A 24659-nucleotide genomic window follows, 5' to 3' on the forward strand; every position below is an offset into this window, starting at 1 on the left:
TGACAGATGGTTTTGCATATTACCTTTCTGCGTTTATAATTGCACTAAGTTGGCTAACATCCTCAACACAGCTGACCTAAATGCAGCCCCCAATTCATTACTGTGCCTCCACCGTGTTTAACACATAACTTTTCTCCCCACTGATAGCCACCAAGATCATTTCTGATGAGATTTTGGTGAACAGCTGCTACGTTGTCTGAGTGAGATACCTTTTTATGTTTGAATGACACATATAAAATAATCTGAAATGGAATGAAAATTAATGAAAAAGCAGCCAATGTCCAAAGAAAACTTTGAAAGCCTAGAGAACTGCTCAAAACCTTTTTAAAAGAAAATCTGTCTCATTGGAAGCAAAATATAAAGAAATGAATGGCGTCAGATGCTTATTCACAGCACTGTAACTCTCATCATGACCCTAAAATGACTGGCTTGCCCAAAGCAACCACAACAACACAGCACTGTGTAATATGGAAGTAAACACTGAAGCCACTGTGGACAATGTTCATCTTTGTTTTATGTGCAGTAGAAGCACATCTTTTTGTTTTTTTGTGGGGCAATACCTGCAATTTCTGTGTGTGGATCCAGAGCCTAAGACTAGAAGTTGACTTTAGTTCTTAACGGAAAATTATAATTTCTTAATGGTGCCACTATAAATACTTCCGGTCTACTGATGGGAAGCTTTTGTATCTTTGACAAAGCATACAATCTCATCCGACTTAGCCAAAATACTTCTATATGCATTAACAAAAATCTGTGCTAAAACCATCTTTGAAAGATTTGCTACGTTGGAGGTAGCGGTGTTGGCTGCACATTCTTTTTCTCAAAACGATGCTTTGATTCTCCGTCTCGCTGTCGCATTACGCTGATTTCCAGAATGTCTCTGGGCCAGAAACTAGCATTAAATATTGAAGAGCAGTTTTCCAAGATTTGAGTGATTTCTTGTCCTGGGTTTTGGAGCATTAAAGCTATATCTCACTGAACGAATGCTGTGGCTCTACAGTTTCCATCAGCTTGACATACTGGGGTTGCTTTTGGACAGACATCCTGTAACTTCTCTTGACATCGCCTTCATAAATAGCGAGCTCCCCTTTCACTCCATTGCCCAAAGCACTGACATCAAGGCACTTCAACAAAGTGCTTTAAAGGCTGCGCTTCCTCGAAAGCACAAACACAACTGAGCGTGCCCGTCACCATGCTCGCACATAACCACTTACCTGACGTCTGAGAATATAGAGACACAAACTGTCAGGCAGAACAGACATGTTTATGAACAAATGGTATCAATGCTGACGCTGAAGGAGAGGAGCAGAGGTTAAACGCTTCATTCTTTCCGCTCTTAGCAGTTAAAGTCATAACTCATCAGAGCTTTGAGACTGTGGACAGTGATCTCTTGGTCTGTGGAGAGCATGTGTGTGCACATTTACAAATACATCCATAAGAAAAAAAGGGAAAGCAAGGGTCGCCGCCCGTTTAATCTGAGACCTCCCTGGCACAGGTCCAACGCTCTCAGTAAGAGTGCGAGACACAGGAACACACATAAGACTTTGCTGCCCAAATTCCCAAACATGACCACCATTATGTATAGTGTTATGTAAGTACAAAGAAAAGGGGCTTATTTGCTCCTTATCTCTAAACACTGAGCATAAAGTCATTGCCGCGCAGAGACTCCATGTGTGCCATGCTGTTTCATGACAACTGGCAAGCTTTACATGAGCAACATACACACAGACCAACACAAACAGAGCAATGTTGTAACCCACTTCTCTCCATCAAACTATCAAACTTTGGTTTTTCTCTGCTACATGCAGGGTGGAGGAATGTTGTTTTTCGATGGGGATTCAATTCACTATTCACTGCAGCCTTACTGGGGCAAAACTCTTTCCTGGAAGCTAACGTGAACCAGTCCAACTTAATGTCAGCTCAGCAGGGGCTCAGCAGTCCCACAGTTTGGGTGAGCAGGATTTTTGTCCCTCCACTAAGAGAAAAAAAAGACAGCGGAGACTACATCACCTCCATCATTCCATGGGTCCCAGCAAGACATCATACCATCAATCCAGTGCTTTTAGGCCTGTCACACAACAAAGCCCAAACTTGTTATTGTTGTTTGCTTAGCACTCTATTTATAGACCTCCATGAAGCTCTTTAGCCAAATTCTTTAGGTTACTGGAGGGTTGGAAAGGAGAAAATCCAAGCTGAGAAACAAAGGGCTCATTCTGCAGGAGTTGGACAGTGGAACCAGGTCTGTCGTGTTGCACCAATGCCATATTTCACCAAACTAAGCTGGGATTCGCTCACTTTGAGGCAAGCAAACTTTAGCCCACTGCTAAACTTTAACCTTGGTCTTGCCTCATAATCAATATTTCGGTGGTTTCATCTGTTAATGTTTATCTTGGTTACCCAGTTGACATATTCAGTACAGCAGCTGGTTTCCACAAAAAAAGCTCTGCTCATCGTTACTGCTAAGCACTCAGCACCAGAGTGCATTCAAAGGTGGCTAGCTTACTAGGAAGTCGGAGAACTGAACAACTGCAATTATTCTTGGAGCAGCAACACAAATTTCAAACAAATGATAATTTAACTATCTGTTATATATGAATAGGCAACTGTTTGCTAGTCTCTTATAAAATAATAATGTCATATTTTTTATTTACTACTCGGAGAATATCAATCTTTTCTATTATTTGTATCCGTTTTGATAACATTTTAGTCTCCAACTTATTTCTAGCACAGCAGTTAGCCAACTGCAAACTTTGTGCTGCTGCAGCTGGGCTGAAGACACCAGTGCATGATCATGTTGGTTTTTACGGCCATTTTAATAGTCAAAGATTATACAGAGGGCGCTATTACAACAATTTGAAAACATGAGACATGGGAAATACTTGGTGAAAAAACCCCACTTGGCAATGGGGTTTTTTTCCCGGCTTTGACTTCTCCTCCTATAACAGCGCTGATGTGGCAGTATTGTCTTAGTGGCGACACTTATTGTATCGCAGCAGCGACCAAGGCCTTAAAAACAGGAATAAATATAAGTGACTGTTAGGTGATGTTGCCTAGTGGACAAAGCGACCAACCAACATTAGCTACCAACCAACGCGAGCCACCAACCAACGCTAGCTACCAACCAGTGCGCTAGGTAAGCAATGTCCCCTAGTGCACACTGCATGAAACAACCAACGTAACTGGTATACCGAGGCCTTTAGTGTTAGCATGCACACAGGACAGCACCATCTTCTAAAAGCATGATGGTAAATGTGCACCATGTCAAACAGGCAAACTCATAAAAGTAAAATAAAATAATTTTTGTTCGGTCCAAGATTATACCAAAATTTGTCTAAAATTACACAAAAATTAAGAATTCTTCATCAACCAGCAAGTGTCACTTAGTCTTAAGGTTGATTAACTGTTACGTGAAAACTAACTCCAGTTTAACATTACTTTTATTCCCGTTCTACCAACAAACCCACATACAGCTGGAACATTAAATGTTTACCTGGTAGTTCGAATGACGTAAGAAGTAGTCAGGGCATCCCGCTAATGCCATGATGTTCCTTCAGCGTTCCCTCTGCAGGGAATAACCCTCTGGTCTCACCAGCACTCTGCACAAAAAAGAAACCGACTGAATGAAGAACAGCACTAAAATCACAGAGAAAAGTCAGTAAGAAAAAAAAACACAGGGTTAAAATGAAGTTTTAATTAACAAATTTCACTAACTACTAAAGGTGGATCTGGGATTTTGTGCTATACATTACACAACAACTTTGCACAACTGGTATCAATTTTCTAAAGACAAAAGTCCTGCACCTCCTTCTCACCTAAACAGCAAAGCTTGTCTGTGCGACTTGGTGTGCATGCACGGTTGAACATGTGCACACACAGTGTAAACACAGTCATTGTATACAATACACACACAGTTCCTTCACAAAGCCAGTGGCTTAGAACTAAATAAGAATTTCTCCTCTCCGAGTGAGCAACACATGACCACTCTCCACCACCTGTGTGTGTGTGTGTGTCGTCTAGGAGTCGTCTATTTCCACTGCATTATCTGCTGTGAGTAAGCAGCAGGAAGTTGCGCGCATGTGTGTGTTTGGAAAGAGGACTCGCAAGCACAGACATACACACACACAAAAATCCATCTCAAGCTGTTCAGCACTTAGTCTTCTGTTTATTTGTCTGCAGCATTTAGAAAGAAAAAAACTCTTACTTGCATTTACATACCAAAAACTCCTTGCAGTCACATTCATATGAAGATAAACAGGCTCATTATAAGCCCCGTGTAATGTCACTTTGGAATCAGATTTCTGTCTTAAACTTGTTTCATCGTCTTAGCTCGCCTGCTGGTGGAAGTCCCAGATCACTGTTGAAATCTAATCGCTGATCCTCTTTAACTCCTATCTGCCTGTCCAATTTCACGGAGAGCTGCAATAACATATTAGAGATGCCCAGCTCACAGACTGGATTCATCTGTGAGCTCGAGGAAAAATAATAAGCTTCCTCAAAGAGAGAAATGATGTTATGCAGCCCACATACACATTTTTTAGGGAACTGCTGCAACTGATACTGCTTCCAACAAAGGTTCAGCAAACCCAATCTGCTGAAAACACACACAGAGCTGCCTCTCTCTCTCTCACTAAATAGCTCCTCTCACTCTTTGACGATTCCTCTTCACTTTCTCTCCCAGCATGTCTCCATTGTACAGGTCATTATATAACAGATATCAGATGGTTCAAACAATATCCTCCTCCTCCTCTCTCCTCTCCTCCCTCTCTCTTCACCCCACTAATTACTGTTTCCACTGGGGCTCTGCTATCTTTAGGTTTGCTCTTCTGTCAGAGGCATACGTTGCAGTGCAGCCTCTGCGTTCCTGATAACTGCACACTTTTTTTCTTAATATATTACATGTTATTGCACAGGCTGTTCGCAGCAACCAAAGTCCTGGCCAAAAGGGCAAGTGCCGCCGTCGTACGTGCAAATTAATAAGCCTGAAAGTGCCAAAGACAGAGCTCTGTGTGCTTGACATTTCCTGACATTTGTGATTCCTCCTGTGGAGAGAGGGAACAATTCAGCTTCGCTGGTCATATGGGGAGATCTGGAGAAATTAAACAGGGCAGGGAGCAACTTAATAATGTCACACGTGTGTGAGTGTGTTTAACACACCCACTACTACTACCACATCTTTCCAAGTGCATAAGGATTCAGATTTTTAGCTACACTCACGGTCTGTTGTCTTATGAAGAGCACACACTCACAAAACTCCTTAATATTACCTGAGACCCAAACAGACATGAAGTCTACTTTGTGCATAAGATAAGAAGGAAGGAAGTTTAACAGCATACAAAGATTAAACCTACATTAAGGCACAGCTTGGAGCTTTATGACAGCCCATTAAAACACACACACACACACACACACACACACACCTAGCTTATGCTCTCTGGGGAAGCAGTTCCCTACCATGCTGATGCTTCAGATAACTCTTGTCCCAGTTCAAAATCGGAATTAGTGGAAGAGGGAGGAGGTACAATAGCTTTAGGCACTGATGGAGCATCTGAGTCTGACTGTGTTATGAGGTGATATGACAGCTGTGAGCTGAAAGATTGAATCCCCTCCTTCACTATCACCACTACAGCCAACGCGTGTTTCTAATATTAAAAAATAAATATATGACAACTTTACAGTCATCTCCATAAAAGCGAAGAATCTGATCACTTAGAGTAGTGTGGCAAATTTAAAGAGTTACATAATGACTTTGCCTCTCACAGCACAGCAATAACTGTCATTAAATACCTTTTTTCTACCAACAAGGTAGCTCATAAATTGAGTTTACATCATCTCTAAAGCTCCTTTGCGTCCCGGCGCATGACCAGTAAGTATGTATAGACCGGCTGATACTGAGTTTAACGATATGCAGTCCTGATGAGAGATATTAGTTCCCAAACAAGTATGCAAAGCGCTTACGGTAATGAAAAGGCAAAATCGTGTCCAGGACGGAGAAGCACCCGGTGCGCTCCGGCTATCCTCGTCTGGATGTCCGCACAAACTGCTTTCCCCCCCTTACCTCCACCCCCCCAGGCTCCACTCTGTTGTCTTCACCTTGTTCCCCCCTCCCCACCCCACCCCGAGGTGCTTTCCTTGCACACGTACAACGCTCACACAAGTAACGCTCGCTCACCCGCGCTCGCACACATGCAAACACACGCATGCATGCACCGCTCATTCCGCACTTTTCGACCAGCTGACTCCTCTCGCTCTCTCTCACATGCACGGAGACACACGCCAGCGAAGGACAGCCTCCTCCTCCTTCTCTCTCCCCGCCCTGTTCACTAGAACACACTGCAAAAAATACCCCTTTTTTACTTTATTGGCTCGACATGTCTGTAAAAGTGGACTATTTTTGCAGTGTGTTCAAGACCTGGCTGTAACCCTCCGAGCAGAAGGAGGACTTCAATGTATGAGCCAGTGGCAGCCCCAGAAAAAAAATTACATATGGTGGAAACTGCATATGAAAAATGGAGTCACCATGAAGTTTTTTTGTTGTTTGTTTTTTTTAAGCAACATACAGTGTTGTGCAAAAGCCTGGAGCCTCCTCCTATCTCTCTATATTTTGTTTGGAAAATGGGAAATAAGTGAAGTGTTTATTGAAACTTGCAAACATGCATGAAATAAAGTATATGAAGGCAAAAATAGAGTTTGTGCAGTTCTAATGAGCTTGAAAGTTCATATTTGACCACCTGTGCAATAGGGAAGGGTCTCTAGCAAAGTAGAAGCTCTGTTAAACAGCATGCAAGAGTTAGCATGGCAAATATTACCTTAAACCTTATTGACAGGTAAGCACGGAAAAAGGGGACAGATAAGCATTCTGCATCTAAATCAAATCACACTGAGCTGTTTCCAAGGCTGTACACTGTTAATGTTGCTTGGGGTCATATCTTACATGGGAAATGGCGCACATTTGACAGCCTGGGCTCCCCTCTTGGCAACAGCAATGGACACGTTGATGGACGAGCTCAGACTCTCTGTGGACTATATCTGAAGAGCACATGGTTTGTACTGACAGAGCAGGTTGAGGGGAAGCTGGAGAGGCAGAGGTACGCTTTGGAAAGAAGACTGGAGCAATGAAATTCAGCAGATCCGAGGAAGAATACGTTTGTGAATGAGAGAGAGAGAGGACGGTGGAAGGGTTACAATGCAAGGAGCAGAGGTGGTGAAGGCAAGAGTTTAAGTGCTTGTCTTTCACTGTGCAGTGAAATGGACAAAGCCTAAAAGATGTGAAGAAGAGAGTGAGGGCAGGGTGGTGTGGCGGAAGAAGAATGTCATGGACTGATTTGGGTCAGAACGGTAGCATCAAAAGTGGAAAATAAGGATTACAGTATGAGACTAGCAACACTAGATTGCCAAAAGTACTCACTTGTCTGCCTTCACACGCATATGAACTTGAGTGACATCCCACTCTTAATCCATAGTGTTCAATATAATGTTGGTCCACCTTTTGCAGCTATAACAGCTTTAATTCTTCTGGGAAGGCTTTCCACAACGTTTAGGCGTTTATGGGAATTTTTGACCATTCTTCAGAAGCACATCTATGAGGTCAGACGCTGACATTGGGTGAGAAGGCCTGGCCCAGAGTCTCCAGACTAATTCCTCCCAAAGGGGTTCTGTCTGGTACAGAATAGTCAAATTCCTCCTATCTCGCTCATTAATGTCTTTATGGACCTTGCTTTGTGCAGTGGTCCACAATCATGTTGGAACAGGAAGGGGCCATCCCCAAATTGTGCCCACAAAGTTGGAAGCGTGAAATTGTCCAAAATGTCTTGGTGTGCTGAAGTTCCTTCTTCCTTCTTGTACTTGGTGAGGTAAGGTTTGGATGCAGCTGCTCGGCCTGGTTGACAGATCCTTCACTAGGGACACCACCTTTCTGTACATAAAGCTAAACAATAGGGGTGCAACGATACTCGTATCGACATTGAACCGTTCGATACAGTGCTTTCGGTTCGGTACGCATATGTATCGAACAATACAAAATTTTAAATTAATTTTCTTCTGACGAGGCTGTCTGTGTTGGAGTAGTCGAACGCAGATTCACTGAGCGCAGGGCAAGCTAGCAAGACAGAAGTTAAGCTCTCCTTGCAACATGGCAAATTGAACCTCCCCCACCCTCATTCAGATCTGGCGTTTGGAACTATTTTGGTTTTCATGTGACGTATGACCCTGAAGGTAAGCGCGTCATGGACTAAAGTAAAACAGTATGTTGGATGTGCCACGCAATGCTCAATTACATGGGTGGGCGCTAGCGTGTTAGCGCAGTTAGCTCGTTAACGTGTTGGCCGTCCAGCCCCATGCACGGGGCGATCAGGGGTAGCTCGTTAACGGAAATTTGCCGTGTTGTGGCGTTAACGTCATTTCAACGAGATTTACGCTGACAGCTCTAGTGGGAACACAACGAATATGACTGCACATTTACTCCGACATCATCCTAGTGCAAAGACAAGTGGAAGCAGACAAAAACAACAAGCACGCATGCTACAAACTTTAGCAGAGTCATTTAGACAGCTGTTAGCACATGATTCTCCTTATGGGGACCTGATATGTTTAATATGCTGCTGAGAATATAGCCCAGAAGAAGCGGATAGTATAGCTTTTATTTTGGAAAGAGCCATTTCTCTGTAATAAACTCTCTTTTCCAAAGATGAGTGATTCCTCAATCAGATACAGGGCTCGCAAAATCGCTAGCCCGACGTCCTGGGGCTAGCGATTTTTCCAGTCGGGCTACCAAAATCTATCTCTGCCCTGCCCGTCGGGCTATTGTAGGAAGGAAAAATATATGTCAATGCTTTTGCATTCTTTCAGAAATGTAGCTGGGTAATTATGTCATTGGCATCGGTGAGCCACTGTCAATATGTGACATGTTGAAATCGCGTTTGAATTTGCGCTTGTTTTTTGCTTTCACTTTGCAATCGCGTGAACTGTGTATAGAGAGCGACAGCACTGATTGGTGAGTGATGATAATTTGCGCACCAATTCCTCTGACATCGTCTTATCAATCGTTAGCTTACTATGCAAACATGACAAGTGAAATCTCCCGCAGCTTAAACATGTGAGAGGTTGATCGCGCAGAGAATCGCTGAGCGTTATGTGAGTGCCTGTGTAAAAGCAGCAGGATATATATTTTAGTTCTGCTGAGCCAAATAAGACAGGTCAGGGTGAAGAAGTGACAGCCAAAGAAAAGCTTACCACAAAACGGAGAAGTTATGACAAATCAGACTATAAGGCAAAAAGAAAGTGCAGCTTTATGGTTTCATGGACAAAAGAATTTCTGTGGCTGCAATATGACGAGCTAAATAACCAGGGCTGCACATAAGTGGTCCGCAGGTGCGCATTCGCTGTCAAAATAAAAAACACGCACAAGATAAGAAGTTGCAACGCGTGCTTGCGTACATAAGATTTTCAGGAGGAGGACAGACATTTGTTTAGAACTCTTAAAGATGTCGAAGAAGCTCCTTTAAGCAATTACTGTGATGTTCCTCCACCTCCAAAGAAATGTCAGGAGTCCGAACCACAAAAGAAGCACGTATTCTCGGAAAAGTAGTTGCAGGAGGTGAGCTGGCTTCAAACAAATGATGAACGCACAGAGATGTGGTGCAGAATGTGCCGTGAAAATTTAATAAATGACAAATTAAAAAGGCATGAACATTTTTTTTGTATCGAAAAAATATCGAACCGTGACACCAAAGTATCGAACCGGACTGAACCGTGAATTTTCTGTATCATTGCACCCCTACTAAACAAGGAGGTCAGTAATAATAAGACACCTATCCACTCATTTCCCTTCCGCTTATCCTCATCAAGGTCATGGTGGGGCTGGAGTATGCTGTGTTAAGCTGCTGTGGTCATTCTTCTTTGAGTACATCCCATCAGTGCAGTGGTGCATTTACTCTGTAAGGAGGCTGAATTCACTTGAGATTTGCACGATCATGAGAGACTCTGTTTTGCCAGCCTTCAGTTGATGTGCTTGAGAAGACAGCAACTGATGAGGAACTACTGGCTAATAAGGTTGTAGGTATAGGTCTATTTTATACTTAACAATACATTAATGCTTAAATGAGTCACCTATCACCTGTTTAAATTTTCTATACAAAGACGGCTGTCTGCCTGCTAGCTTTCACATCTCAAACTGCAGCTTGTTTAACTTCTCCAGTGCTTTTTCCCATTCAATCTCAAGGCTTAAACAGTCAGCATCATCAATATTTGGCTTAAGTGAGTGAGTAATAACCCATATCCCAAACCAACAGAGCTTGAAATAAGTCACAGCAGTGGTAGCTGCAACTACACAGCTCTCAGCAATACTAGCAACAACTTCTTTTACAGGCATTAGATTGTCTGCGCTGTGCTAGATTATCTTCAACACCTCCTTTTATTTGCATCTATCAGCCAGTGGCCATTTGCAAGCTCAGGTTTCATCCACTTATAGGTTAACTAAGCCCTCCACTTTATCTACTGTCAGACTGAGGACACATGTTGGGGGTTGACAGCAGATAACAAGGAGGCTTGGAGAAGTAGATTCGGCAAGGAGAAGGACACTTTATTTGGATGACGATAACCCTTATTTCATTACAGCATTCATTTGTTTCAAGGTCAGACATTTCTGGACGCTTAAGGTGACGCTGCCTCTGCCAGTATGACAGCTGAACTTCTGACAGTAGAAATAAGCTTTTCTGTAGCTCCAAGCAGACATCCCTCTGTGTAAGCCTGCAAAATCTCAAACATGAGCCTGTATGTGCATGAGCCCGATGCCACGTGTATTTTGGATGTCCATGAACTTTTCAGAGGAAACTGGGCTCTGTAAATAGGTCAAAGGTAAAAGCTAGTTACAGATCGTGGGCTCCATGTAGGGCTTTGTTTACAAAACCCACATTAGAAGATAGAGAGGAAAAACATATGGAGTATCAAAACACCTCATCATCACATGGGAGTGCTTATACCCAGAACTTGGCAGAACTGGTCTGACATCTGAGGCAGTTCTGTAGCAGTTGTAGTCATTAACATAAAGACTCCAGTTCTTATCAGATTGAAGATTTCAAGCAGTGTGTTGTGGTCTTTGGGCTGGTGTTTACAGCAGCCAGAGCAGAGTATCAAAAATAGTACACAATCAGAGCTCAAAATAGTACACAGCACAATAAGAAACCTCAGCCCAGTGAGTCTAAAAGCGACAATTTTGACACAAACTGTAAGATGCAAAAATAAATAAATAAAAGACAAAAATAAGTCTCACCCACCTGCTGTGAAGGGCGTCTGTTTGCAAGAGGAAGCCAATCAGGAGAGAGTTGGTTTAAAAGGATGGGAAAGAAGATAAAATGGTATGTTTCAGACAGAGGATCAACTTATTAACTGGGAATCATGCAAAGCTGCTCTAGCAGAGTCCAGGAAAAGAAATGTGGGGCAGGAAATCACTGCTGAGACTACAAAATATTAGCTTAATGGCTGCACCAAGCCTCCAGTTGTGCACATCCCCTGATGCTAGTAGTTATTCGACAGCAGAACTGTGGAAGAGGTGATTGGCTAGGGAAAAAAGCCCAGACAGTTGGAGCTCTGGTTAATTCTGCTCTTCAAAGGTTACTAAAGTCAATCCTCAAACACTCCCAACCATTTGTTGAATGCCTGTCCTTCAACAGGTTTTTACAGGAAGTCAAAAATTATGAGTATTACTTCCTCAGGTCCAAAGGGTATTATTCAAAGACTTGAGCCATCGAACATTCAACATAACAGTATAGTTGTCATTTATTCATAATCTGCATACAAATTTAGTGAATTCTGAATGTTTCAAGTTTCTTTAAATTAATGGCAGTGTTTGTTTTCCCTGCAACATCTCTTGTTTCTAACGGGCTATATAGGAAAGCATCTGGAAACTGTAAAAAGACAAAACACAAAGAACAAGGATTTGTTCAGTTTTTAATCATTTCCCCCTTTCTTTACTAATAGGTACAGTGCGACTGTAGAAATCAGAGCCCAATTGAAGCCAGAGACCCAGAGCCACTTCAAAGTAAAGTGCCTTCTAGGAACGCTTTAAAGGTCTGGCTTGGTCCAATGACCAGTTGGTCCCTCCGCTCTGTTTGTTTGCATTCATTGGCTAAATGCAGCAGCGTTACGCAACAGACAATGGCAGCAGAAGCAGCTTGACGCTTCCCACTGAAATGGGTCAGCCGCACAAACACATGGACGTGCGCAGTGTTTTGAAAACACAGGAGAAGCGTGGCTGTTACATAAAAATTCCTCTGACCCTTGTTGGGAAACAGCCTTCCCAGATGTGGTGGAATCTGAGTCTCTCAGGGACATGGGAGGTCAGTTCAGAAAACACACACAACACTGTGGGCTTAATTGTCTCCAGTTGTAAGTTCAGTGTGCAGCATGTTAACACGTGACGTCTGACAGCCTAAAGTAACTTCAAAGCACTACCCTGGTCTGGGTGTGAACGGGAGACTTACGTGTAAAACGGGTGGGATGCCATGAATGGTTACGTCACAGACTCGACCTATCGTGCCACGAGAGTCTTGAAACCTGTGAAAGCTCCACAAAGTTCACAAAACTGAATCCGATCACATGGATTTAGGTCAGAGCATGCCGGTGTTAGTGTGTGTCCTTTCTTGCAGGGTACAGCGTGTGCACTCACAGCATGTTTTGCAGGTGATTCATTGTGTAAGTTTGTGTTTGTGGGTGTGTCCGTGTGGACAACTTGACTGTGGTTGGGTGGTCTAGGAGCTGTTGTTGACAGCCTGCTGGTTTTTTAATTGATATTCACCTCTGAGCTGGAATGCCACTGCTTCTCCAAACATAATAGAGCACAGAGATTTCGGTTTGGTGCAGAGAGGTGAAAATGGTGGCCAAGAAAGCAAAGACCTACATGAAATAATGCACAAGAGATGATTAGTTCTTTCTAGGAATAGCAGTGCGGTCCACCCCTCCAACACTTTGGACCAGATGGAAAAAGCTCAGCAGTACTGGATGATTTTGGCCTGTGCTACGCCAATGTTCACAGTGATCTTATTGTAAATTTTGAAAATTTGCTGGATTTTCCCAACTTCTGCTTCAGAGATTTTTATACTGCTATAATTTCTATTAGACATCAAGAAAGGGAGATTTGCTTTTCACAAATTGGAATAGTACTCCTGGGCCATCACTAAAGGTTATATAAGAAAACAGATATGTGACACAAGCAATAAACCGAGATTTTTCCAGTCGGTGTGTCAGTGGTGGTCTTTTAACCCATTTCACAAAACTCAACAAATTGTAGTTAGAGAGAAGACAATGAAAGAGTCACTCACTATGCCAGAAAGCTGGAATTAGCTCTCCGATAGCAACTGTAAGCTTTTTCTAAACTTGAATTAGCAAAATGGGGGCTAAATACATAAGGAGCAATCAAAATTTATGGAACTCTACTGCTGAAAATCAAGCACCACCCCTTATTTGCATTTGGCCCCTATCACCTTCAAGCCTGGCTATTTGGCCGAGACAGAGAGCAAATATGTCAAAGTCTCTGGCTATGGCCCTGACACCAAACAGTAGTCTTCAGTGTAAAAATTCCCCCCTTGGTGTAAGACTGCCTTTACAGCATTCTACCATAATGTCCTGATACGTTCCGAGACCATTTCATCCAACTGACCTACACCAGCCTCATTCATTAGAACTGGCACCCTGTGACTTCATACTCTTCCCAAACTGAAATTCAAGCTGAAAAGTTGCCATCTTTAAATTTTTGAAGCAATCAGTGGTGCACTGAAAAGTGCAAGTGCAAGTTGTCTGAACAGAACACCCAAAAAAGTGAAATTTGAACAAACACATTCGTTAAATTTATTCTTGTTGCGATGACGTGATACAGTCTAGCAAAAGTGTGGTCAGTTGCCTGGACTCACAAGATTACAATGTAACAAAAATTCTGTATTAGGCTTTGTAATCATAGCTTTCCTTGTTGTTTGAAGTATGCAGTGACAGCTCGGTGGTGCGGCGGTTAGCAGTGTTGCCTCAAAGTAAGAAGGTGGACTCAAATCTCTCTGGGTATTCCTGCTTCCACCCACAGTTCAAAGACATGCAAGTGTGGTTCGATTAATTGATGATTCTAAATTGCCTATGAATGTGTTAATTAGACTCTACACTTTGTTGAATGCACCAAAGAACAACTCTTTAAATGAACTTAAAACAATCATGGAATGGATTTCCACATAATAAATGAGGTTCTATTTGCATTAAGTACTTTTGTTGGACTAACGTAATTTGCACGAGTTGAATTAACTCAATTAAATTAAGTTGGACTCACCTGCAGTAAATAAGTTGATTCATATGATGAAACTGAACTAAACTGAAAATATGATGGCATCACACAGCCACAGCACTTTTACGTTTTATGTGAATATTTAGTTTCAGCAGGTTTCTGATTAAGTTGAATAATTCCTGACCGTGTTATGGTTAAAAGCCTTCAACAAACCTCTCCCTGTAGCTATGTTAGCATGAAAACATTACCACATATTAATTTCCACTCAAATAAAACTTTAGACATTTTCCATAAAATGTATTCCATAAAATTTCCCAAACATAAGATGCAGAATGTCACTGCTTTCCAACACATATCTGGCACATTTCTCTGGGCTTCACTGTTGTTTTAAAACTAACCCTGGTTGTTGATATCATTTCAAGCCTCATTAATCCCCCAAAACCTTTATAATCATTAAATCTATTAGTTACAAAATATTTTTTTTCAGTCTTTTCTCCTCCTTGTGGGATTGGGATATAATCAGGCATCTACATTACAAACTTAAATCTTATTAAGAGCTTGGAACACCGTGCTTGGATTCAGAGATTTGGAGTTCGTCTTGATGTCGATAAGCCCACAACACGCACACACAGACATTCACAGACAAGTACATTTTAATTGTTTTATTAACAGTAAATCTATATCCAACACAAAACCTCCTTTGATCTCCACTTCAGGATTTAACATGGGAACATTGGTGCTAATTGGGTGAGGAATTGTACAAGCTCCATTTGTTTGGGTCAGTTTAAAGCAAAGTGTCATCATTAGGAAACTTCAATAGAGTATTATTGTACTTTTTTTGTTAATTAACACAGAAATTTGACTGTTTTGACTCGGTGTGAAAGAATTAACCGTGTTTTCAACCTAGATTATGTGACACATGATGGACATTATTCACAGCATGTACTGTATTCTCTGAGCGTGTTGATGTGTGTGCGCTGCCCCCACTCCCCTCCAAAGTCGCTTAGAGTGACTCAGAGATCAAAGTCAAAGCTGTAGATTAATCCACATAACAGGAGCTTTTCCACTAATAACAGAACATTCTTTTCATTCTGGCTGCCTGGTACATCAGTGCCAGCGAGCGTCGGCAGCAGCACCAGCGCACAGATATCATATCTGAGCTCTAATTTTAAAAACAACTATTAAATACCGTAGATCTTAACAATGGAGATTCTTCTGTTATGATTGGGAGATTTATAGGGGTAAACTGTCGGCCAAAGTGTGAGGGAAGCCACTCGATGTCCAAAGTTGAAGACAAATTGAAGTGTGAAGTGTTTTTGGATTTTGTCTTGGTTGTATTTCTAAAAGGCACGCACTGCTAGCAAGTGTTGAACTCAAGTTTCAAAATGTCTCTTTAGCATTTGACGTGAAAGCAACAGAAGCTTCCACTTCTCTGTATGACAGTTGATTGAGTGCCTGGATAAAAATCAGCATTAACTGCATGAACTTCCAGTACTACCAAATTTATTTCAAATGCTTATCTCCCCGCCTGAAGCAGCTAGTCTCCACCGAAAAAGGAAAAATGATATTGCATGGGGCCTTGGCTATTGCCAGGCAGGTGTTTGGGTTGCACTGCTGTTTACTTGATTGCCATTCAATAACAAAAAAAGTGAGCATTTTTTCACAATAAATTAAAAAAAGAAAAGAAAACTAATGTTAGAAATCTTTCACATTGTTGATAATGTTTTCTCTGTATTAATGCAGGATCTTTACCTTACAATATGAAGTGCCCTGAGGCAATCATTGTTGTGATTTGGTGCTCTATTAATAGTGCACAATTAAATTGAACTGAAGTGCATTTATGATGGACACTAAAAAATGTTTTGTTATGATATGCTACTTCCTTTCAGCCAGACTGAACAGAAGGACTCAATCAGAAGGCATTTAGTCTTTTTAGGCCAAGGGGATCGTGGTAACAAAGTATATTTTCAAGGCAAGCTGTAGATCTTTAGCTTCAGAGTTTTAAGCATCAAGAGGTTGTTGCGATCAGAGAAGCCCAGACTTCCCTGATCCCAACCACCTCCCCCAGTTCATCCAGTGGGACAGTGAACCATTTCAAAGGCATCTGAGAGATATAACGAGGAGGTATCCTAGTCAGATGCCTGAACCATCTCAGCTGGATCACCTTATCTTATTGCTAAGGGACAGCTCAGCCACCATTCGGAAAAAGCAAACATCTGCTGCTTGTATAGAGCATTTTACCCACAAGTTTAAACATCACAGCTAAGTGCAAGACACTGTGCTTTATGTTTAAGTAATGAACTGTTAGTTCTGATTATTATTATGATTTGTGATCTTCTGTTTGTTATATTCTTAGTCTTTGGATTAGGGTTTTCTGTGTTGCTTTCCCATGCCTCATCATGCCTGCATTGCCCCCAGCTGTGTCTCCATCCTGTTTCACATTTCCTAATCACCTCACTAGGTGATTAAGCCCTGTGTTTTTCCCTGCCTGTTGTTGTATCCTCCGCATTAGTTGTGTGTTTCTCGTGTGTCATGTTTGGTCAGGTTATGTCATGCAAGGTCATCAACTCCTAGTTCAGGTCATCCTTCCTAGTTTGAATTTTGGTTTTGTTTCTAGCGTTCATGTTTTGCGTGTCTTAGTCATTTTTTGCCAGTGAATAAAAACTGCCACCTTTAAGTTTAATACTCCATCTCAGAGTCCTGCATTTGGGTCCAATCCCCACCCGCCACACAGCTCACTGTGACAGACACTAAATGTAGCACAAACCAAATTTCAACTTTGAACCTAAAATCTAATTTTGTCCCTGACACTGGCTTCTGAAAAAAAGAACCAGCCAAAAAGTTCCTACTCAATCAAAATGTGGTCCCTAAAACTTAACTGGGTTCTCACTCTTGGAGTTTGAATAAGCAGTTCACAAGAAAGCTATAACGTGCAATCTGGCCATTTTGAACGGGCTCAATCAGAGACACATTCATTGTGTGCATCATAACAGCTGCCCTCTCTTCAAAACTAACTTAATTACTGCCTCTGTTTGACGTCTTTAGCAGAAAGCTAAAAAATGACCTTTGTTACACTCTGCAGACGGATACTGCATTAGCACTTTTGAATCCATCCATCAATCTATTGTCCAATGCCATCGCCATCCTTACAGAAGTCTGCTGAGAGGTACAATTGTGGCATATGCTTACTAAATTCTCTAATCTGTTCAGTGGAATTTCAGAAACAAGAATGGGTGCAGTATAATAATCTAGTTAATGTTATTCATTGTGGAGTGCCCTCTTTTCTTCTGCTTCAGCCTCTGTAGGCCACAGCAATTGAGTAAGCGGGGAACAGAAGTCCCGTTCTAAAAGAGGAATGTTCTTCCTGCATCGCTAAGTATTCACTTTTATGAGCACACCAGAACAAAACAGTACTTGAGCAATAATCATTTGAGGAATTTAATTTTGCCTCAGCTAAATCACTTGGAATGTTTGCATTGCACCTCCAAAACGGGGGTCTGTCCCGGCACCACAGATTTTCATTATGAGAAAGTGAAGGCTGGCAGGAAAAATTAGAGCTGTCAAGTGAAAGATAAACACAGCAACAAACACTCAGTGAGGACTGTAAATTAGTTTCTGAAGTAACAAACAAAAAGGTGTTTCACATTAATCTTTTCGCATTTGTCATCAAGTTCTCAGAGTGAGGATTTATCTGTATTACAACCTAAACTGCAATCAGATCTGAAATGTCCAGAGCAAACTGTGAACTGCTGGGTAACTGCTGACATTGGATAAAAAATCAACATGTTGCCACAGTTTGGATGGAACTTCTCATTTATACAACCCCTCAAACGGAGTCATATAAATAAAGCAACTGCACTCCAATTGGCGCTTATCAGCTCTACTCCAACTCAACAAAAAAACGACAACAAAAACATACCATTGAAAATACTGCTGTGTAACTGCAGACTCTTTGATATATTAAACTACTGACTGTAAAACAGATTACAACAAACTTTTCTTAGGTTATGCAAAGATTTTCCTCTGTGCACCAAGCAGGCAGGCAGTTGCCTCCCATCATGCCCCGTCTCCCTCTTTAAGTATCAGCTATCTGCTGCCAAAAGCCTGACTGGATATTAATAGCAACACTCCCAGAATCTAAACCACATTTGTTTAGGTCAAGGCTGAGCTCAGTGTCCATTAAACAGAGTAATTCAAATGACTCTGGCAATGCAACGAGATAAACTAAACACATCTACGATGAGCTAACTGACTGAGATGGAAAAATCGATTGAGGACGTTAATCATTTTGAAACTGGTGGCAGTGAGTGCGAGCTAAGCATTCAGCAACTTGGAGCTGGACTATCCCAGCTGGAGTGAGGGGGATCTGTGAGTCCTGCTGCACAGCAATCAACTGAGCTTTCTGAGCAGTTTATTTTTAGCATTTATAAATATGCATTTGAATTCAAATGGCAGTGTTAGGTTTCATTACATTTGTCTTTTCTTTGGTGTTCACTTTAACAGACTTTTTCTGCAAGTGTCAGAACTCAAATAAGTGGAGGCGTCTACTTAAAACAGCGACATCTAGCGCACAACGCTGATTTTGGTGGAAGTTATCAGAGCTGTAAAGAATCTAAAGACCCATTGCTTGTCCACTCGGGTGACTCAGGATCAAACTGTTAGCTAGGGAGGAGGGTATTTTTCAGAGCATCTCTCCAGGTGCAGCACACACTGTGACACCCATAATCTAAAGTGTAGTACAGCACAGATTCCTGCTTTCACTGCAGCCCAGCAGCTCAGTTCGGAGCAAAAGATTATTGCTTTGTCTGTGCCCAGCAGGACTTTCCGTTAAAAGTGGCGAGGAAAGGTCAAGTAGGAGCAAATCTGAGGAGCATGATGTAACAAGTAAGACTGAGAGTGCGGCTGGGCGGCCGGTACCAAACCCTGCTGACAGAGTCCAGAACATTCTCTTTTAAAAGTCGAGCTTCATTTTTCTCAGAACGGCAGGAACAAAATCCAACAGGAAGGGGGGTGGGAGAGGTGTGTGTGTGTGTGTGTGTGTGTGTGTGTGTGTGTGTGTGTGTGTGTGTGTGTGTGTGCGCGCATGACAGAGGGCCTGTTCTGCAGGGCTGTGTCTGAACTTCTTATATCTTTGGAACTGGCATTCCCCCAAGCCCTGACACATCTGTCCAGAGTCTAACGACCAAATGAGAGGGAGGAGGGGGAACACAGTGTGTGTGTGTGTGTGTGTGTGTGTGTGTGTGTGTGTGTGTGTGTGTGTGTGTGAGTGAGAGAGAGAGAGAGAGAGCTCGGGATATTCTATAGGTTAATTCCAATCACACCCGTGAACGCTCATTTCAAATGGTAACAAGGACACACACTGTACTGTAAAGGCCTGCAAAACACTCCGGAGCTGTGAACACACGTCCAAACGTGCTGAGTATCTGTGGTGAACATGGTTAGGTAAATAGTAGCTATGATAACCCTGAGGTTAACCTGGCCGCTCTGATTGGCTTATCTCTGCACGATGGCTTCAGAAAACCTGGTTGCCAGCCAATAAAAACATTTGGAGGGAACACTCTGCCCCAGTCAATGTCGAGAAAACCCGTTGTGCTGAGACACACAAGGAGTGAACCTGTGAGGAGTGTACACTAGATATAGCCTTTCATTACATGCAAGGCCTTGTCATTCCCCCTGTAGGTTGTTTCCACATATTGTTTTTAAAATAATTTAATTTCTTTTAGCTGGTTTATGAAGGCATACAAACTTAGTGCTGCATGCTGTAGCAAACATATTATCACTTTGTAAAGCTACTTTGAGTATGCAAAAGAAAAACAAAGCAAAATATGAATTTAGGTATAACCACAGTAGCGACATTAGCAAGCTTGCTGTAGCTACTTAAGCAAACGATACATTAGACATCTGCTCGGTTTTAAGGTAGGCCAACCTATGCCGCTCCATAATAAAGCTGCACATTATTCAGCTTCTTATTCATTTCCAGACATATATAGTAAATTTAAAAGCTCAGGTCCAGAGTAGCTGCAGATGGTCTTAATCCTGCTCTCCATGCCAGACATGACAGCATGATTTTTTTATTTTTTTTTCACACCCTATGCAGAGCTAGCAACAGGAAACACTGCATCATAGTGAAGTGTGGCCACAACAAGTACAAGATGTGATGTTGAGTGTGGTTCAAGAATGTCAGTAGCTACTTTTTCATGGTTAAATCAGGTTGAGAATAATCAACAAGAAAGTTCCAAAAGCTGCAGTTCCCCATATGGCCACTTGGGGCTGGCTACAAAAGTCTGACTCCCATTTTAAAATGCTTGTTGCAAAAAAAGAAGACTACATAAAATTTCTAGTTGTAGGTGTAGTCACATTGACTGACAGATGGATGTTAGGCTTCACCTCTTTGTGGTATAGGTGCTTTTCAGATATAATTCATTACTGCACTTGAGTAGTGTTTTTTTATTTATTTATTTATTTATTTATTTATTTCTGGAGGGCGGTGTTTTGCTTTTGCCACAACACTGGAATGACTGCAGGTGCCTGTAAGTTGCGGTTGAAGTACTTTGGGATCTTGCTAGTCCTACTGAAGAGGAGCGAGCATGAGAGGGAGTTACTTTTGTGTTAGCTAATTTCAAATGCAGAGTTTCTATCAGCTCAGCAAACACAAACTGTTTGTGTGCAGTTTGTCACAGTGTGTTGCTGACTACAGGTCCAGCTGCTGTATTTCACAGGAAGAGAAAAGAAAGGGAAAACTTCACTCAAAGATGGAGAAAGATGAGAAAGACAGGACAGGAGAGGAAGAGAGAGGTTAGATTTAACGGTAAGGACTGCTCGGTGGGATTTGATGAACTGCAAATTTAAAGCTTACATCTAAGTCCTCATGTTATTGGGTCTGTACATGTAACATGTTGGGGGGGGGGGTTTTCTTTGTTTTTTTTCATATTGTGAAACATGCTGCAAAACAAACTGAGGTAGACTGTGTTATTTAAAGACTGCATGAAAATCCTCTGCAGGATAAACAGTTCAGTTTACTGTCCTGTGATGGATTTAAAGTAAAGAACAGTGTGTGACCTGTACACAGTGGCTGTGGTTTCACAGTCAGGTTACATCAAGTGTAGCAGAGATTCCTATCATTTTTAGCTGATGATGCTTAGATTCACTGAATACCGTATAGAAAATAAACAGCATAAACCGTGTACTATCAGTGTAGAGTATGGAAAACACGCCAGGACAAGATAAAACATCTGCTGACATCTGGTTGAATTACATCCAAGAACATCCCCACACTGAGCCACTACAACTGATTTCAGGGTTCCCCCACCTGTTGAGTTCCACATTAACCTCTTCCCTACTCATTTTCCTGTTATGTCTGTATGTCTTAATTATACTGTATGTCCATTTCAGTAAATTGGTGTAAATATTTCCTAGCAACATTTAAAGGAATGAGGGTTGGCTTAACACTTTTTCACAATACTTTAAATTGTGCTCCAAAAAAGATTTGGGGGGCGGATACAGGAAGTATAATAAAAGCAGAAGACCAGCTAAGAACACTGCAGAAGCCTGAAAGAGAGGGATCTTTTTCTTGTTTATGAGATTGCTCTTCTCTTATTGCCACCTGGTTATATTAGGTGACCTTTGCATGTCATTTTTAATTAGTCGTAGCAGAAAATCAGGTATAACTAATGTCATTGTGAGCCAGCATGAACAGCGCCAGGGCACATTTCTGATTTATTATACACCTTTGCTGTCCTTGGGATAAATGTTGTGTACAGTTCACATTAAAATGGATTATCGGTCTATTTTTCTTTGCCAGGTTTTATTCAACTTAACGAAACTGGGGCGAGGAACTATTTTTTTTCAGTCGTTTTTGGAGTCAAGGAAGAGACAGCAAATCAGCGAAGCCTTATTTCCCATCATCCATACGCATCAGCTGGCCTCAAACCCTGAGTAAAAAATCTAGTGAAAAGTTATCCCTCTGCTGTTCAGGCTGGAGCTGTTTTTATTGGAGAAAAGCTCTTGTTGCAGGCTCTGGTGCTGGTTTAATGAGCAGTCTGCTTCGGCCTGAGAATCTAGGTGAAAGGTTAGCATGTCCCTTTAAGAAAAGGTCAAATTTAAAACTGTGAGAAGAGTGTGTGCCTGTGTTTGTGGGCCTCATAGCGAACAGACCATACCTCCAATCACTAGCTATATGACACAAGCTGTTACTAGGGGAACTGAAAGTTTATATCGTATTATAGAGTTTTAAAGGGAACAGGCATCCCGATTAAGCCCTTGTTGTAAAATAAAACTGTCTACCGATCTTTTTATTTGACACCACGTATCTCTGTTGCAGAGGGAGGGGTGCCGAATACATTAGTGCACTGGAAAGCGATTTTACTGGCAAGGTTAAATTATGAGCTGTTGTGGCGCTGCATAGCTTGGAGCTCCGGGCACCCCAGTGTACCAGTGCGGCAACAAGCAGTTTTGTCAAAAGAGAGCCCTAAATATAGCCATCGCACAGTGTTATTATCACAGCAGGGGAAGGGCTCTGTTATCTCTCACCCTTCACTCCGATTGTTTTACTACTCGAGCAGATGACAGCTTCACAGAGGCTGGGGCCCATTTGCTCGGTATATGACCTGTTATATAAGACCTCCAATGATGCGGGTGCGTTTGCTGTATTTTCCAACAGCAACACTTTATAAATGATTTCATGTCAGGTTTTATGTGCCAAAGAGGAGCACCTATTCCCAATTTGTGCTACAGTCACACTCGTACTCTTCTTTTTACTCATGTTTATCTCTGTGACAAGTATGCCATTAGCCCTACAACTGTGACGCCAAAATGTTGGCAAAAATACATCAGTGGAGGAAAACATACAGCACACACAGTCTTATTAGGGACTGTATAAGCAACACCTGGGCTCTGATAGCCAGACTTAATCTATGCACACAACAACGCGGGGCATTGTGTTGCTTTCCTGTCTTTGTTACAGAGCGGTGACATGAGAATGGCCATCGTGGGCTCGCTGAGTCACTCATTCAGAACTAGCTGTACTGAACGGCATGATTGGAAGTGGTGGTCCGGTGGTCCCCCCAAACCCCCTGCTGCGCTGCCTGACCTGGATCAGTGGTTGTAGACAGATTCAACAACACGACAGACACTCAAAAAAAATTCATTCACAAAAGCTATTGTTAGTGCAGTCGATGTGTGTGGCAAGGACTGGCCCGTTTCAGCATTCCCTAACAAGCAACAAGTAGCTGAGTATGTCAGGCCACTATTCTTCTCATCTCTCTCTCACTCCCACTCTCACTCACACACACACACACACACACACACACACACACACACACACACGTCAGTTTCTCTTCTGCACTGTTTACACCCAAACAAATGATACTGCTCGCTGCTTTGCTAATAAGGTCCGTACTAAGAAGAGCTTAGCATTAGCTACAGAAAGTAGTGTTCACCGTGAACTATATGGCCAATGCCATATTGTTCATGTTTTGTTTGTCTGGACTGGAGACCAGTCTGCAACCATCTCTGCGATTGCTTTGGTCACTGGCAGGTTGCTGCTATCGCCTGTAGTTTGCATGGATGACATCAACTTGTTCCAAAGCTATTGGGTAAGTGGGAGTGAAACCAAAAGGTACAGCACAAACCGCAAATAGGGACTGTTTATGTTTAGTGTGAGTTGTGGATTTTGAAACGTGCTGGTTGCAGCGCTGAGACGCACTTTTACTTTGAAGGTGACCATTCTCTATTTGCCATTTGTGCACTTCACTATCGCTTAGCTAGTAGCTAGCCAGCGTTTGCTAACAAACTGACACCTTCAGCAATTTCTTACCATCTAGTTGGAGAATAAATATTTTTACTTCGAAAATGGTGTTAGAAGTATAACATCCAAGCAAAAATAATAATAAATTTAAACTTTATAACTTATTACATTTATTATTTACTATATTTGGATTAGAAGGTGGGATGCTAAGGCTAGCAAGCTTGATTAGCAAGCTACATCCATAAACTGCATTGCTGTAACACACTGTCATACAATTATAGACAGAAACTCTATAATTTCACTCACCCAAACTGGAGTTCTTGGGATCCCTTACATCAACCCACAGTATTTGTCAGAAAATTTTATTAGAAACGCTTCAAGTGCGGCTAACACTAGCAACAGTAGTCTAGTTTAGTTCCTAGACTTAGCTAAGAGGAGGACAAGTATGCAGCTAGCAACAGCCCTCAGTATCAGCATACCTTGTGTATTTAGTGCCAGGCTGTAAGTATGTTTTCTGCATTTCAGTATGGAAGTATATGACTATAGTATCCCTTTTAGAGCCAGCATCAAGTGGCCACAGTTTTTGGCACATGCTCATTTGCTTAGTTTTTCAGGCCCAGAACAAGCTGGCACTAGGTGCACACAGCTTAAACACAC

At 42.0% G+C, this 24659-nt stretch overlaps 1 protein-coding gene and 1 long non-coding RNA gene across 5 annotated transcripts in view; both read right to left on the minus strand.

Moving 5' to 3' along the window:
• Positions 1–24363, minus strand: part of LOC113014910 (growth factor receptor-bound protein 10-like) — a 69654-nt gene extending 45291 nt beyond the window's left edge. Inside the window, exons 1-2 of one of the 4 annotated variants that reach the window (XM_026156739.2) lie at positions 5956–6205; positions 3491–3596 (exon numbers count right to left, since the gene is read on the minus strand). In XM_026156739.2, coding sequence (XP_026012524.2) covers positions 3491–3541 — 51 coding nt within the window. In that variant the 5' untranslated portion in view covers positions 3542–3596; positions 5956–6205. Of the gene's footprint in view, positions 1–3490; positions 3597–5955; positions 6311–24308 lie in introns of those variants that run through there. The other 3 variants (XM_026156745.2, XM_026156744.2, XM_026156746.2) reach the window with 3 other exon arrangements.
• LOC145423834 (uncharacterized) lies at positions 10564–13046 on the minus strand. The gene is made up of 3 exons (XR_013904884.1): positions 12477–13046; positions 11271–11286; positions 10564–10834 (listed from the first exon to the last, which is right to left on the minus strand). It is a non-coding gene; the product is annotated as an uncharacterized LOC145423834 (long non-coding RNA).
• Positions 24364–24659: the final 296 nt, after the last annotated feature.

The sequence above is a fragment of the Astatotilapia calliptera genome, chromosome 22 (genome assembly GCF_964374335.1).
Source record: "Astatotilapia calliptera chromosome 22, fAstCal68.1, whole genome shotgun sequence".
Taxonomy (NCBI): Eukaryota; Metazoa; Chordata; class Actinopteri; order Cichliformes; family Cichlidae; genus Astatotilapia; species Astatotilapia calliptera.